Source organism: Macaca nemestrina, chromosome 17, assembly GCF_043159975.1.
Source record: "Macaca nemestrina isolate mMacNem1 chromosome 17, mMacNem.hap1, whole genome shotgun sequence".
Lineage (NCBI taxonomy): Eukaryota > Metazoa > Chordata > Mammalia > Primates > Cercopithecidae > Macaca > Macaca nemestrina.
Window position 1 is genome coordinate 65,859,419 of NC_092141.1, and position 16,593 is coordinate 65,876,011.

The 16,593-nt window shown below is 49.1% G+C and overlaps 1 protein-coding gene across 12 annotated transcripts in view; it reads right to left on the minus strand.

The window, feature by feature from the left end:
• Positions 1-1,392: 1,392 nt before the first annotated feature.
• Positions 1,393-16,593, minus strand: part of LOC105472413 (signal transducer and activator of transcription 3) — an 86,938-nt gene continuing 71,737 nt past the window's right edge. For 3 of the 12 annotated variants that reach the window (XM_071083159.1, XM_071083158.1, XM_071083165.1), the window contains exons 15-24: positions 14,944-15,027; positions 13,771-13,869; positions 13,519-13,654; positions 12,074-12,126; positions 11,761-11,855; positions 11,505-11,644; positions 10,782-10,991; positions 5,578-5,620; positions 5,186-5,298; positions 1,393-3,878 (exon numbers count right to left, since the gene is read on the minus strand). In XM_071083159.1, the coding sequence (XP_070939260.1) occupies positions 3,823-3,878; positions 5,186-5,298; positions 5,578-5,620; positions 10,782-10,991; positions 11,505-11,644; positions 11,761-11,855; positions 12,074-12,126; positions 13,519-13,654; positions 13,771-13,869; positions 14,944-15,027 (1,029 nt within the window). In that variant the 3' untranslated portion in view covers positions 1,393-3,822. Of the gene's footprint in view, positions 3,879-5,185; positions 5,299-5,577; positions 5,621-10,778; positions 10,992-11,504; positions 11,645-11,760; positions 11,856-12,073; positions 12,127-13,518; positions 13,655-13,770; positions 13,870-14,943; positions 15,028-16,593 lie in introns of all 12 variants that reach the window. The other 9 variants (XM_071083161.1, XM_071083160.1, XM_071083166.1 and 6 more) reach the window with 4 other exon arrangements.

The following is a 16,593-nucleotide window of genomic DNA, read 5'->3' on the forward strand; positions in this document are numbered from 1 at the left end:
ATATTTTTTTCATAAATTTGCTGCTATGGCTCCTGGTTGGGGCGTTGGTGGCCTCCCTGGGTGATGGGAAGCCCTGGAGCTGGGTTGTTCTGTTCCTTCCCCCGTGCATGCCTGACGCTGTCATTTTTAGTCTTAAATTTTAACTCTGCCCGCTTTGCTGTGGTTTTCAGGGTGCTGGCCACCCCTGGAATACTGTCAATGCTTCTCAGAGGGGTAAGGGGCCAGTTTAAGGGGCACAGATTCCCTAAAATGCAGGGGACTCGAGGTTTGGGGAAAAGATGGAGATGGGCACGGGTGGGCAGAACTCTGACCCAGGCCTCTCCTTAGCAGCTGCTGCTCCCAGCAGCCTCGAAGCTGGCGGCTGAGGGCCCGGGGCCAAGATACTTCTCAACCCTCCAGGCCAGGGGCAGTCCCAGAGCCACAACGTCCCATCCTCCTCCTTCCCAGAGACCAGCAGGTGGCACCACGCGGCTGCGCTGTTTTCAGCTGGCTGCCGGCGACTGTGTGAGGCGGGGGTGCAGGAGGGGGACTGGCTCGCCCCGGCTGGACCCCCGCGCCGCTGGCTGCGGCCAGTCTCTGCTGTCGCTGGGGCCCTTGGGCGCAGGAACACGCACTCCCCGGGCGGGGCTGGGAGCCAGGTTTGCGGGCAGGTTCCTTCTGAGCTCAGAGCTCAAGTAAGGGAGGGGGGCGGCTCGTGGGCCCCAGGAGGGAGGCGCAGGGGGCCCAGAGCAGGGGGCAGGCGGGGGTGGGAGAAGGGAGGAGGGGAGGGGAAGGGCAGGTGCCACCGCCCCACCGGGCTAATCTGCTCCATCTCTGCAAGGGAAGGCGCTAGCTCCTAGCTCCCATGCGCGTCTCCAGGGCGCTGGGGCATGTGTAGGGGTGGGGAGAAGCCCTGTGGGTGCCCGTGTAGCTGAGATCAGAGCGCCTTTCCCTGCATTATCACCGCTGGCTGCCTGGAGGCCCTGCAGCCACCACCGGGTGTCTGCCTGTTGTCCCCACTCGGTGAACTGAAGGCAAAGTGATAAAGGAGCCAACTGTGGAAGGGGAAGCCTTGGTGCGGTGGGAGTATCTAACCCCCAACCCCGCTTAGGTGGCTTATCTGACTCCAGACAGGACGAGGCCGCTCTAGGGGGTAGGAGGGGGTCGGGGAGGGAGGCCTCCACTCTTACACCTTTCTGCCGTTGGACTATTGACCTCCTGCTCCTCCAGGCACCCCTTACCTCCGGGCTGGTGGCTAACATAAGGGGATGGGGTGGGGGACTAAGGCAACCACCTCCTCTCAAGACCCTTTCCGGCCCCCATCCCAGGCCCCGCCTGTGTGTGAGGCCTCCTCAGAACTTAGGCAGGGGAAAAGGAAGCCTCCACCAGCCAGACAGAGCTGCCATGCTATCAGACGGTTCCTATATAACGTTTATTTCTGGAAGTTAAAGTAGATACAGCAATATACCAAAAAAAAAAAAAAAAAAAAAAAAGACAAAAAACCCCACAATAATATAAATTTTTACACTATGAAGTACACATTGGAATTTGAATGCAGTGGCCAGGACAGCAGCTTATAAACCACCTTATAGGTAGGTAAGCAACCCACGGGATTCCCTCAGCTGGGCTGGGGACGGGCAGGGGGGCAGTGGACAGGAAGCGGGCAGGGCCTGAGGACCCTGTTCTTTAAGGGGCCAGAACAAGGCTCAGCTCCTCTCAGAACTTTTGCTACAATCAGAGTTAAGACCAGATACACATGCTACCTAAGGCCATGAACTTCATAATATCTGCTCCAGAGAAGCCCGAACCCTTTCCCGAGGTCCCTATGATTTAAACCCAATGGTAAGCCCAAGACTCACCTTCCTAAATATTCTCTCTGTTTATCAGTTAAGCTTATTATGTACTGAAGAGTGTTGCTGGAGAAGCGAGAGCTCTGCAAGACACATCAACTGTCTCCAGGCAGGAGGACTGGGGCGAACCCGGTTCATCTTAGAGAAGGTCCTCTCCCACTTAATTCAGAGACCAGCTAATTTGATCTAACAATCAGAATTCCACAGAAACTCTGATCAGCTGAGGCAAGGTGGTTTTGAGTCGCCAAATTCGGCCATGCCTCTGGGTCAGAGGCAGCCCACCCAGCACGTGCTAGGTGTTCCCATACACACAGGAGAGGCAAGCTAGCTGGCCAAGGCGGGCAGACGGGGAGGCCCTCTACCTGTTCTGTCTCACCTGTGGGGCCCCAGCAGGGAAGAGTCACCAGCCTCAGAGGGAGGCCAGCTATAACCCTCATACGAGGGCAGACTCAAGTTTATCAGTAAGCCTTTGCCCTGCATGAACTGAATGAAGACGCCATTACAAATGCCGCTGGAAATCACCAAGAAACTGGGCTAAGAACCATATTCCCTGAGCTCAACCAGACACGTCGCTGGGGCCCCATAGTCTGCATCATATCCAACTGGTAACTTTCTCCCCCTCTTCTTCCATGAGGTCCTGAGACCAGGATTCCTAAAACAAACAGGACGAGGGACCTTCAGACATGGGAGGAGACATGCCACTAGCAGGGTCAGGGGAACTGGGGTCGGGAGGGCGGGGCAAGAAGGAAGCCCAAATCAGAAGTATCCCAGCCCTGATAAGGCACCCACAGAAACAACCTAGCCTCTGAAACAGCAGATCAAGTCCAGGGAGAAAGGGAGTCAAGGTTGTAAGCACCCTCTGCCCAGCCTTACCCACTAAAAGACCAATACATTACAAAGGAAAATAAAAGTCTATTTATAAAAAAAAGTCTAAAATGCTTAGATTCTCCTTAAACCTTCCTATTTCAACATCAAAGGCCAGGCTGCAGCTTCAGATGTCTTTTAAGGGTTTGACCTGAAGCCTGTTTCAGGGGTTATATAAATTATCAACCTGAAGGAAGCTGAATGCTTAAAGCACCAAGGAGGCTGTTAACTGAAGTTTTTCTTTTCTTTTTTTTTTTTTTTTTTGAGATGGAGTCTCACACTGTTGCCTGAGTTGGAGTGCAGTGGTGTGATTTTGGCTCACTGCAACCTCCGCCTCTTGGGTTCATGCCATTCTCCTGCCTCAGCCTCCCGAGTAGCTGGGACTACAGGCACCCGCCACCACGCCCGGCTAATTTTTTGTACTGTTAGTAGAGACGGGGTTTCACCGTGTTAGCCAGGACAGTCTTGATCTCCTAACCTCATGATCCACCCACCTCGGCCTCCCAAAGTGCTGGGATTACAGGCGTGAGTCCCTGCGGCCGGCTGCTGAAGTTTCTTAAATACAGAAAGGCTATGCTGAAACAGTGTTTTTTGCCCTTTAATTGTTCTTATTTCTTAATTTAAAAAGAAACCTAGGGCTCAGATAGTCCTATCTTCTATTTGGATGTCAGCAAGGTTAAAAAGTGCAATGCCAGGAGTATGTAGCTACAGGTGGCCTGTGGCATTTGCTTACAGAAACAGGCAGAAGGATGCCGCGGGCACCAGGAGGCACTTGTCTAAGAACAACAACAACAATAACAAAAAGCTGCTGAGAAAGGAGGGCAGGGGAACAAAACAACACAAGACATTTCCTTTTTCTCCCTCTAGCCACCCCCCGCCACATCCCCCGAGGGTCTCAGAGAACATATCCTTATTTGCATTTAGATAAAAGCAGATCACCCACATTCACTCATTTCTCTATTTTTAAAAGTGCCCAGATTGCTCAAAGATAGCAGAAGTAGGAGATTAAAAAAAATCTGGAACCACAAAGTTAGTAGTTTCAGATGATCTGGGGTTTGGCTGTGTGAGGGGTGGCGGAACACAGGTAGGCGCCTCAGTCGTATCTTTTGCAGCTTCCGTTCTCAGCTCCTCACATGGGGGAGGTAGCACACTCCGAGGTCAACTCCATGTCAAAGGTGAGGGACTCTGGAGGGACAGACAGGGAAAACTAGTTCAGTTGTCCACCCTCTGCAACTGGCAGGCCACGCCCCCAGCCCTTCAGAGGATAGGACCCAGGCTACAACTGCTATCCAATCTCCTGTCCCTTAGGGCCCAGGGATGGTCAGAAAAGCCAGATTTACTCTCCTCCCTAGAGGACCCTGCCTCTGGAAGGGCCCTTTCTCCTTCCTCCCTTAACCAATTCCCAGATCTCCACGTTTACAGAAGATCTAAGGCTGTCCTTAGATCTTCTGCCCTTGATCTACTGTTTAATTCAGGAGCCCCAAGACACACGTGGCCACCAAGCATTGGAGATTTGGTTTGTCCAAACTGGGCTGTGCTGTGGCTGTCAAAAGCCCACCGGATTTTAAAGACTTAGTATGAAAAAAAGAGTAAAAAAAAGGTCTCAACTTTTTCTTTTCTTTTAGTTTAGTTTTGTTGTTTTGAAATGGAATCTCACTCTGTCACTCAGGCTGGAGTGCGGTGGCACGATCTCAGCTCACTGCAACCTCCACCTCCCAGGCTCAAGCAATCCTCCTACCTCAGCCTCCCGAGTAGCTGGGATTACAGGCATGCGCCACCACGTCCAGCTAATTTTTGTATTTTTAGTAGATATGGGGTTTCACCATGTTGGCCAGGCTAGTCTTGAACTCCTGACCTCAAGTCATCCACCCGCCTCAGCCGCCCAAAGTGCTGGGATTACAAGCGTGAGCCACCCACCCAGCCTCAACTTTTTCTGAAATGTTAATTTTTTTTTTTTTTTTTTTTTTGAGAGGGAGTCTCGCTGTCACCCAGGTCGGAGTACAGTGGCGTGATCTCAGCTCACTGCAAGCTCTGCCTCCAGGGTTCACGCCATTCTCCTGCCTCAGCCTCCCAAGTAGCTGGCATTACAGGTGCCCGCGACCGTGCCTGGCTAATTTTTTGTATTTTTAGTAGAGACGGGGTTTCACCGTGGTCTCGATCTCCTGACCTCATGATCCGCCTGCCTCGGCCTCCCAAAGTGCTGGGATTACAGGCGTGAGCCACCAAGCCTGGCCTGAAATGTTAAATTGACAGTATGTTGGATTTACTGGGTTAAATAAAATATACTGTAAAAATTAACTTCGTCTATTTCCAGTGTGGCTGCTAGATTTATACCCGCACATGGCATTCATACCATTTCTTTTGGAAAGCAATGCTCTAGAACCTCCTACCATTCTGAGTGACCAGCTCTCGGTGTGTTGTACATGTGAGAGCATCATACAAAGGGGACCAACTTCCCTTACAGGGACAAAGTCTGTCAACCAAATACTCACCAAACTGCCCTCCTGCTGAGGGTTCAGCACCTTCACCATTATTTCCAAACTGCATCAATGAATCTAAAGTGCGGGGGGACATCGGCAGGTCAATGGTATTGCTGCAGGTCGTTCTGTAGGAAATGGGGGGCAGCAGGAGGGGAAACGGGGGGTTGACAAGACACAATGGAAAAAAAAAAAGAACAAAACACACACACACAAGCCATCAAACTCTGGTCTCCAACAGAAAAATAAAAGCTCAAGCTCTTTAAACACACAAGGTCACTGTGAGTACTAAACATAGCCCAGGGGCTTCCGACCCTCGGCAGATTAACTCTCACCCAGTGTCCTACTCCCAGGGATAACTGAGGATATTAGAAATGAAGGCAAAATTGGGAAAGGAAGCCACTTACGGTGTCACACAGATAAACTTGGTCTTCAGGTATGGGGCGGCGCCTGGGAAGAAGAAAACCAGTTTTCTTACTGACTGTGACTTCGCATTCAGTAAGCAGAGCCGGAGGAAGCCATCTGCCTCAGCTGGACTGATTTGAAACTCACTCCATCCTCATGCCAAGATTGTCTGGAAAGCTCCATCCGCCCCTCAGCGTTGCCCGCCCTCCTCTATACTATTTGATGTCCTAGGCACTAGCAGCTTTGAACCTCAGTTCTTTGCACAAAGCTGTCCTGAGCTGCAGAGGCTTTTCAGCATAACCTTTTCCCACCTGAGCCTAGACTAATGCCAACCTTGTGTCCATTCTTTCCCTAGATTATGTAAAAGTTTAACAGCCTCCATGTAGTCTAAGGATTCTATTCTAGCCTGGTCATATCTCTTGGATAACTTCTCTGAATGCAGGAACCAAGCCTGCGTAATCTTTGCCTGGTGTACCAACATCACCGAGTCTTTAAAGAACATGGAGACTGCTAATGCTTGTGGTTCCAAAGCCAAAGGTTATATCTCCTATTCCCACCAGCACTAATCTGGCCTCTACCACATTTTTGGATGAGGGCATAAGTAACTTCCTAGTTGGATAAATACATCAATCAGGAAGCACCAAAGAGAATATGACTTTGTAGGGCAGTACAATTGCTTCAACTAGACCGGAGACCTGGGTCCAGGTACATCTTCAATAGCTAAGAGACCTGGAGCAAGGCATGGTCTCTCTTTTGTTGTTGTTGTTGTTGTTGTTTTGAGACAGAGTCTCACTCTGTTGCCCAGGCTCAAGTGCAGTGGCACAATCTCAGCTCACCGCAACCTCCTGCTCCCGGGTCAAAGCCATTCTCCTGCCTTAGGCTCCCAAGCAGCTGGGACTACAGGTGGCACCACCATGTCTGGCTAATTTTGTTTTTTTTTGAGACGGAGTCTTCCTCTGTCACCCAGGCTGGAGTGCAGTAGCGCCATCTCGGCTCTCTACAACCTCTGCCTCCAGGGTTCAAGTGATTCTCCTTCATCAGCCTTTTGAGTAGCTGGGATTACAGGCATCCGCCACCATGCCTGGCTAATTTTTTTTTTTTTTTGTAATTTTGGTAAAGACGAGGTTTCACCATGTTGACCAGGCTGGTCTTGAACTCCTGACCTCAGGTGATCCGTCCGCCTCACCCTCCCAAAGTGCTGGGATTACAGGCATGAGCCACCACGCCCGGCTTAATTATTGTATTTTTAGTAGAGACGAGGTTTCTCCATGTTGGCCATGCTGGTCTCAAACTCCTGACCTCAAGTGATCCGTCCACCTCAGCCTACCAAAGTGCTAGGATTACAGGTATGAGCTATCATGTCCCAGCCTTGGCCACAACGCCCAGCCCATGTTCTCTTTTATGTATAAAATAAGAGGGAGGGGGAAGAAAAGGTTCCAATTTTCTATGAGCTTTGTCATTTACAATTCTTGTTCTACAGTTAGAAATGCAATGATGGAAATAAAATGAATTTTAGATGCTGAATGCTTACACCAAGAGGTCAAGGAACCTTGGAGATACTGACATGAAATCTGGGGAATTCAGATGAACAAACCATTGAGAAGGCATGGGGCAGGGTGGGGTGGGCTGAGAACAGCACAGTCATAAAACATGAGGCTTAGAGAGAACCTGAGGGATCAGAAAGCATGATGACCATGTGAAAGAGGGCACTGCAGAGTGGCTCTTGGGCCGCCATCTGAGTTTACTTTGGGCCAAGAAACTGATCAATTCAGTGCAGAATTCAAAGGAGCTATTGAGGCTGGGCTCCAGTGTCTTATAAATGCAACCGTTTTGGCCCAGCCCTTAGGGAGCTGACACCCTAGACAGAAAAGGATTTAATTTTCCAGCAATCAAGATAGCTGAGGCCGGGCACAGTGGCTAACGTCTGTAATCCCTGCACTTTGGGAGGCTGAGGCAGGTGGATCACCTGAGGCCAGGAGTTCAAGATCAGCCTTGCCAACATGGCAAAACCCTGTCTTTAATGAAAATACAAAAAGTAGTTGGGCGTGGTGGCATGTCTGTAATCCCAGCTACTTGGGAGGTTGAGGCAGGAGAATCACTGGAACCTGGGAGGCAGAGGCTACAGTAAGGTGAGATAGCACCACTGCACTCCAGCCTGGGAGACAGAGTGAGGCTGTTAAAACAAAACAAAAACAAAAACAAGCCCGGGCACCGTGGCTAACCCCTATAATCCCAGCACTTTGGGAGGCCCAGGAGGGAAGGTCACTTGAGGTCAGGAGTTCGAGACCAGCCTGGCCAACAGGTGAAGCCCTGCCTCTACTAAAAATCCAAAAATCAGCCAGGCATGGTGGCACATGTCTGTAATCCCAGCTACTCAGGAGGCTGAGGCATGAGAATCTCTTGAACCCGGGAGGCAGAGGTTGCGATGAACCCAGATCACGCCACTGCACTCCAGCCTGGGCGATAGAGTGAGACTCAGTCTCAGAAAACAAACAAAAAAAAAGCGGAGAAAAATGGCTTCATGTGTGGCTGTGTACAAGGCTGTAAACATACTTTATCTAATTTGTGAGAGGCTCCGAAACTCTCCCTCAAGCCATAAGGAAATGCTGTGTGGGCTTCCAGTAGAGAAGGAAGAGAGAAGAGTCTTGGGACGATAATCTAACCTTGAGACTCTCATACCATAATACTCTTACGATGGAAATAGAGAGGAAATGGTCACATGCTCATCTTCCTGAAGGCACCCATTTTATAATAACACAGGGACACCGCCACATCCGTCACTACACTCACACGGAGTCCCTCAGGGCATACTCCTCTCAGCAAGGCAGGCAAATTACTCAAGTAATTAGTTCCTTTCTCCTGATGAGTGCCTTGGCCCCTGAGGAAAGGCTGACATTGCTGGGCAGGAAAGGACCTGGCCTCCCAGCCCACAGGAAGGGCGATGGTAATGGAGGATGCAGCCTCAGACTGGGAGGTGAGACTGTGAAAGCAAAATGAGTCAAAAGGACCAGCCATGGGACCCCAATGTCCTCTGCAAAAGGAACAAAGAGCCGTGTGGCAGGGGCTGATAAACAGATCTCCCAACTGAAGCACACGTGGAGAGAGAGATAGGCGGCAGACAGGAAGTGAGCAACACCTACAGCGGGAACAAGACTCAGGACCCCAGCAAAGGAGAAAGGCAACCGTCAATTAGCTGGAACTCCCTCTTCCAAGCCCCATTCTGCCCCATCCCAAGAAATCCCTTGGAAGGAATTCCTAGGAAAAAGTGGGGGGGAAGTTTGCAGGTTTCTGTGTGTATGCCATTTGGACAAAAACAGTTTTTTCAACAGCAACTGGGGCAAGGCACCAACCCTAAAGGATCACATTATAAGAGCCCATCATTAGGCCAGGCACAGTGGCTCATGCCTATAATCCCAGCACTTTGGGAGGCTGAAGCAGGCGGATCACCTGAGGTCAGGAGTTCAAGACCAGCCTGGCCAGCATGGCGAAACCCCTTCTCTACCAAAAATATAAAAATTAGCTGGGCGCGGTGGGGGGCGCCGGTAGTCCCAGCTACTAGGGAGGCTGAGGCAGGAGAATGGCGTGAACCCAGGAGGCGGAGCTTGCAGTGAGCAGAGATCGCGCCACTGCACTCTAGCCTGGGCGACAGAGTCAAACTCTGTCTCAAAAAAAAAAAAAAAAAGAGTCCATCATTGGCTTTATGATTATAGAAAGTTAAATAAAACAAAGAATGGCAAATCAGAGACTCCCCATCAGGACCTGCACAGAGAACCCAGAGAGTCAAAACAGCAAGTGCTGAATGGGAACTCAGGGCCGCCTCCCCACACTGAGGACAGCTCCAGAGATTACGTTTTTTTTTTTTCTTTCTGTGTGTGTGTATGTGTGTGTGTGTGTGGTGGGGTCTTGCTATGTTGCCAGGCTGGTCTTGAGCTCCTGGCCTCAAGCAATCCTCCTGCTTCAGACTCCCAAAGTGCTAGGACTACAGGTGTGAACCCCCATGCCCAGCTGAGATTACAGGTTTAATGTAAAACAGTGTTTTTAATTTCTGGGTTTTTTTTTTTTTTTTTTTTTTGGGCGAGACAAGGTCTTGCTCTGTCACCCAGGCTGGAGTGCAGTGGTGTAATCACGGCTCACTGCAGCCTCAACCTCCTAGGCTCAAGCACCAATCCTCCCACCTCGGCCTCCCAAGTAGCTAGGACTACAGGCACAAACCACCACACCTGGCTAATTAAAAAAAATTTTTTTGTTTGTTTAGATAGGGTCTCACTATGTTGTCTAGGCTGGTCTCAAACTCCCAGGCTCAAGTGATCCTCCCACCTGGGCCTCCCAAAGTGCTAGGACTATAGGCATGAGCCACTGTGCCCAGCTAAAATAATTTATACGTAACATATAAATACATATCCTCTTACACATTAAAAAATACCTTATTTTCAATAGTTGCACATTCTAAATACCAATCCCTTGCCCCTCCACCCAGTCACTGTCTTCCCCTTCAAACATGATGCTCCCAGCTCTTCTACTCTGGTGTAAACCATACTCCCATGCGGCTAATAATAATTTCCTCCAGAAACCCTTTCTTCAGACCACCTGGCACACTGACATGGTTCAGTGACAGGCAAAAAGCCATAGGCTGGGCTGAAATCTGGGCCTCAAACCTTCTGGCATCGACTAAGAAGCACTGTGCCAGCTGAGCATCCGTTAACTGCCCTCACTTTCCCTTCTCGTGTTTTTGGCATGTTTCGGGGGACGTATGTGTATTAATCCCCTCTTTATTTGTATTTTTTGACACAGTGTCTCACTCTATCAGCCAGGCTGGAGTGCAGTGGCACGATCACCGCTCACTACAGCCTTGAACTCCTCGGCTCAGGTGATCCTCCCACCTCAGCCTCCCAAGCAGCTATGACTACAGATGCGCGCCACCACACCGAGTAATTTTTTTGTATTTTTTGTTGTCCAAGCTGTGTCCCCTCTTTAGACTCATGCACTCTCTGTGGAGCAGGAACTGCACTAGTCTAACTGATTCTGATTCTCCTCTCAAATCCCATCGGTCACCCCAACAAAAGCACTCACTACAGTTCTTTCCCATAAGGAGAAATAATGATCCCCCAGGTTATTCAGGCATTTGCCTATCTATCCTCCAAGGATCCCCAAATTTCTAACTTTTCCCAAAAATTAAATGCCAGGAACATGGAAAATCAACAACTACCTGGGTCAGCTTCAGGATGCTCCTGGCTCTCTGGCCGACAATACTTTCCGAATGCCTCCTCCTTGGGAATGTCAGGGTAGAGATAGACCAGCGGAGACACCAGAATATTGGTAGCATCCATGATCTTATATCCCATGATGATTTCAGCAAATGACATGTTGTTCAACTGCTGCTTGGTGTATGGTTCCACGGACTGGATCTGGGTCTTACCTGTCACGGGACATGGGAAGGAAAGATCATGGAACCTACAGCTAGGTCATCTCAGAGAAAACTGCCCATTTTTTCTTTCCTCGAAGGGGAAAAAACTTAAGCCACCCTAGTGTTGAGACCCTGAACACCCTGTTCAGTGAGTGGCCTGGCACGGTGGAAATGTTCAGGCTGGCTTCTAATTTAGAAGAGGCTACCAGTTGGGTCATAGAAAATAAACTTGAATGTAACTACTTGTGTAAGATATATTAACAGGACTAAGTAGAAAAAGGGATGAAGAATACAACTTAAATTGCAAATTTCTCAACAAATAGTCACTGGAGCAAGCAAAACAAAGACAAATCAATCCTTCAGCTAGAAGGATTTAGAAGTCACCCAAATGTGTTTTGCGAGTCTGAGTGAGGCAGGGAGTCGGGGCCATCTCCACCACAAGGGGGCAGTAGGTGCTTGGAACTAGCAGCGGTGATGAGGCCTCAGCAGCCGCCAGCAGGTGGGGTGGGTGGGAGCCTCCCTTACCACTGATGTCCTTCTCCACCCAAGTGAAAGTGACGCCGCCTTCTTTGCTGCTTTCACTGAATCTTAGCAGAAAGGTGCCTGGAGGCTTGGTGCTCAAGATGGCCCGCTCCCGCTCCTTACTGATAAAGCCCATGATGTACCTGGAGCCAAGGAGGAGGAACAGTGTTGTTACTGCTAACAGGGCATCCATCCCCTGCCACTGGCTTGCTGAGAGCAGGGGACTTGGTTACATCTGTGCACACTCTGTCCAACCTACCCTTCATTCCAAAGGGCCAGGATGTACTTTTTCACAAGGTCAATGATATTGTCCAGCCAGACCCAGAAGGAGAAGCCCTTGCCAGCCATGTTTTCCTGCAGAAAAGAGTAATGGGAAAGCCAAGTCTGCTGCCATCCCAGCCTTTCCCTTCCTAGGGGCACAGTGCACCACCCAACTCCTCAGGCCCATCTACCCTCAGGCAGGTCCTACTGGCTGCTGGAACAAGAGTTCAGGGCCTTCAAGCCAGAGCCCTCCACGACAGCCGTGCAGGTAGGCATTCCCATTCCCACGAGAATTTTACAAGATTGCTTACTTTGCAAAATTTAGCCCATGTGATCTGACACCCTGAATAATTCACGCCAGGTCCTGAAGGAAAAGAAAAAGAATCAACTAGTACATTTTCCGCTTGGGGTCAAGAGGTTATTTCTTAAAGCAGAACACACACGCATTGGTCCCACAATGGGCCACAAAATCATTGGCTTTCACATCTTTGAACGTGGCCACCGTTGTGTGTGTGCACACACGAGGACAAACACTACCCCATCATTTGACCCACTTTTGTTGTTGGGTAGCCCAGCACGGATAGGGGGTGATGTAACAAGTCCCCCTGCTCTTCCCAGCCTCGGGTGGCGGGCTGGGGACCAGCAGCAGCACTAACAAGCTGACATCAGGTGTCAGACAGGTGTATTTGGTGGCAACAGCTTTATTAGGACAAAGCTACTTCTAGCCCAGGTAGCACATAAAATATTCCACTAATTCTTTTTTTTTTTTTTTTTGAGACGGAATCTCGCTCTGTCGCCCACCCTGGAGTGCAGTGGTGCAATCTCGGCTCACTGCTAGCTCCACTTCTCGGGTTCTCGCCATTTTCCTGCCTCAGCCTCCTGAGTAGCTGGGACTACAGGCACTCGCCACCACGCCTGGCTAATTTTTTGTATTTTTAGTAGAGACGGGGTTTCACTGTGTTAGCCAGGATGGTCTTGATCTCCTGACCTCATGATCCACCCACCTTGGCCTCCCAAAGTGCTGGGATTACAGGCGTGAGCCACCACGCCCGGCCTCCACTAATTATTTTTTAAAAACCTAGCCTAGGCCGGGCATGGCGGCTCACACCTGTAATCCCAGCAATTTGGGAGGCCGAGGTGGGCGGATCACGAGGTGAAGAGATGGAGATCATCCTGGCCAACATGGTAAAACCCCATCTCTACTAAAAATACAGAAATTAGCTTGGCGTGGTGGTGGGCGCCTGTAGTCTCAGCTACTTGGGAGGCTGAGGCAGGAGAATTGCTTGAACCCAGGGGAGGCAGAGGTCGCAGTGGGCCAAGATCGCACCACTGCACTCCAGCCTGGGCAACAGAGCGAGACTTGTCTCTCAAAAAAAAAAAAACAAAAAAAACAAAAAAAACCTAGCCTGTAGTTTATTAAAGAAATAGACAGGGAATGTCAAGCCTTTAGCGCCACCTTCCAACACACATTTAAAAGATCTTCTAAGGTTAGTTGGAGTGGGTGAATGAGACAGCAACCAGGAGAAAAGAAATCCACCTCCCACCTCAAAAATGATCACCTCGACTGAAAACTGCAAACTGTCTCTGCACCCCAACTCCCCAACTCGATGGAGCCCCTGTTTCCTGGCACCAGCACAGCACCTTGCTCAGGAAAGAAACATGGCCTAACGCTCAGTAGACATGACCCAAATGAACAGCCCTGTGGGCCGGATCCCTTTTCTGGGCAGGCGGGAGGGAGAAGGGGTTAAACGCAGACCCAAGAGTTTCTCCGCCAGTGTAGTCAGCTGCTCGATGCTCAGTCCTCGCTTGGTGGTGGAGGAGAACTGCCAGCTCAGGACCTCGGCCACTTGATCCCAGGTTCCGATTGGGGGCTTGGTAAAAAAGTTTACGTTCTATTGGAAAGAACACATTTGCTTGTTTAGATGAGGGATGGTGCTCATTGTCTGTACTAGGTACCCATACATCGCAAGAGATCCCGGGGTACCAACTAAAAGGAGGGGGTACTAACCTTGGGGTTGTTGGTCAGCATGTTGTACCACAGGATGGACGCCCAGGCATTTGGCATCTGACAGATGTTGGAGATCACCACAACTGGCAAGGAGTGGGTCTGCGGAGGAAGTGGGGACTGAGCTGGGGAGGCAGAGGGGCTCTCACAGACTCGGAAATCTCTTTGCCCGTATTTCACGGGGCTCAGAATGAAAGGACATGCCATAAACCACACCTGCTGCCAACTCTAGGCAAGGAGTGTGAGTGAGTCAGCTCAGTCAGCACTCAGAGTGGAAAAAATGCCCAGCGTGGCCACACAACTCGGGCTGCTGTTGGAACATACCGGTCCCTTGTAAAACCTGACTTGCTCAAAGCTTGACTCACAGTCCACAGATTCCCCATTTTTAAGACCTTGGAGGCATTTTCCAAGGCTTGAAGCTGTATCTTCACGTGAAACAGGGAGGTCTCAGGAATCAAAGACCAGGATTCCCGCTTTTCTAGGTCTATCTTAACTTAAAAATCAAGAAAGTTGGGAAAAGAGAATGTCATCGCCACAATTTTCTGTACACTAAACACAATGGCTGCTAAGACTCTTATGCCCAAACTTTATAAAATCAGCTCTAATCAATTTCTTTTTTTTTTTTTTTTTTCTATTTTTTGAGACGGAGTCTTACTCTGTCGCCCAGGCTGGAGTGCAATGGCACAATCTCGGCTCACTGCAACCTCAGCCTCCCGGGTTCAAGTGATGCTCCTGCCTCAGCCTCCCGAGTAGCTGGGTTATAGGCACATGCCACCACGCCCAGTTAATTTTTGTATTTTTAGTAGAGATGGGGTTTCGTCATGTTGGCCAGGATGGTCTCGAACTCCTAACCTTGTGATCCGCCTGCCTTGGCCTCCCAAAGTGCTGGGATTACAGGGGTGAGCCACCACGCCCAGCCAATCAATTTCTAAATACAGATTTTCATATCAAGTTTGCTGAAAGCTGAGTATACACACATCTTCTAAGCACTCAAGCAAGACTTTATTCTCAGATGCGATGCCAAGGATTTTTTTTTTTGAGAAAAGTAAGCAAAAATAAATGCAGTGTTAAGCAAACAGTAAACATTCCACCTTCTCTTATAAAAATACCAGTGGAAGATTTTGTCCTGAGTCACCTCTGCATGTAGCCTCTCACCAATTCTGCTGCAGAACTCACCTCTAGGTCAATCTTGAGGCCTTGGTGATATACCTCTGTCTCAAAGGTGATCAGGTGCAGCTCCTCAGTCACAATCAGGGAAGCCTGCAGTAACAAGAAGGACACTCTTAGGCCAGCTGTGGTGGCTCATGCCTGTAACCCCAGCACTTTGGGAGGCCAAGGCAGGAGGATTGCTTGAGCCCAGGAGTTCGAGACCAGCCTAAGCAGCACAGCAAAACTCTCTGCAAAAAATACAAAAATTAGCTGGGTGTGGTGGTGTACACCTATAGCCTCAGTTACTCGAGAGGCTCAGGTGGGAGGATGGCTTGAGCCTAGGAAATGGAAGCTGCAGTGAGCTATGATTGTACCACTCCACTCTAACTGGGGCAACAGAGTGAGACCCTGTCTTAAAAAAATATATATAAAAATAAAAGGCTGGGCGTGGTGGCTCATGCCTATAATCCCAGCACTTTGGGAGGCCGAGGTAGGCGGATCAAATGGTCAGGAGTTTGAGACCATCCTGGCCAATAATTTGGTGATTAGCTGGGCGTGGTGGCGGGCACCTGTAGTCCCAGCTACTCAGGAGGCTGAGGCAGGAGAATCGCTTGAACCCAGGAGGCAGAGGTTGCAGTGAGCCGAGATCGCGCCACTGAACTCCAGCCTGGGTGACAGAGCGAGACTCTGTCTAAATAAATAAATAAATAGATAGATAGATAGATAGATAGATAGATAGATAGATAGAAATAAATAGATAGATAGATAGATAGATAGATAGATAGATAGACAGATAGATAGATAGATAGAGAAGGATGCTTTTCCTCAGAGAGAATGGCATTCAGTACTAACAGTCACAGCCAAGAAAAGGGACATGCCAAGCCTCACCACACCAAGAAGTGTTAAGTCACCATGTGGTCACAGACAAAGTGCCAGGGACACAACTTGCTTGGCACTTAATCTCTTCAACACCAAGAAACTCCAATGCTATCATCCTCAACCTAATCCCTTACTCATTTTGTATTATAATATTATATAGATCCAATCGGTTATTTGTAAAATACGTAAGGCACAAAGAATAACAAAACAATGTGAACCCACCATTCAATTTCAGGAAAAGTCCACCACTCCTGAAATTCTCTGGGTGCCCTTCCCCAACCCCATCCCCCTCCCTCCTCCCTCAGAAATAACTGCTATTTGTCTTTTGGGTTTATCATTTCCTAGCCTTTTTTTTTTTTTTTTTTTTTTAACAGGTTTACCATATTTGTTTATCTAAGCAATGTAGGTACTGTTTAGTTTGGGACGTTTGTGAACCTTACACATATGGACTCCAATGAATTCTTTTGTGATTCACTTTTCACTTGATGTGAAATGAAGCCACATGGTTATGTGTATCTGCAATGTATTCCTTTTCACAGCTGCGTAGTATTCCATTGTGTCTACACCACAAATTATGTATTCATTCTAATGTTGATGGGTATTTATTTGGGTTGCATTTAGAGCTTAGAATCAGGCTGATTTCCACTTTATACATGTCTCCTGGGACATATATGCAAATATTTCTCTGCTATTAAATCCTGGGAATGGCACTGTTGGTTTACAGGGTATGTTCATTTTTATACCGCCAAATTGTTTTCCAAACTGACTATAATAATGTCTTACATCAGTACAGCAACC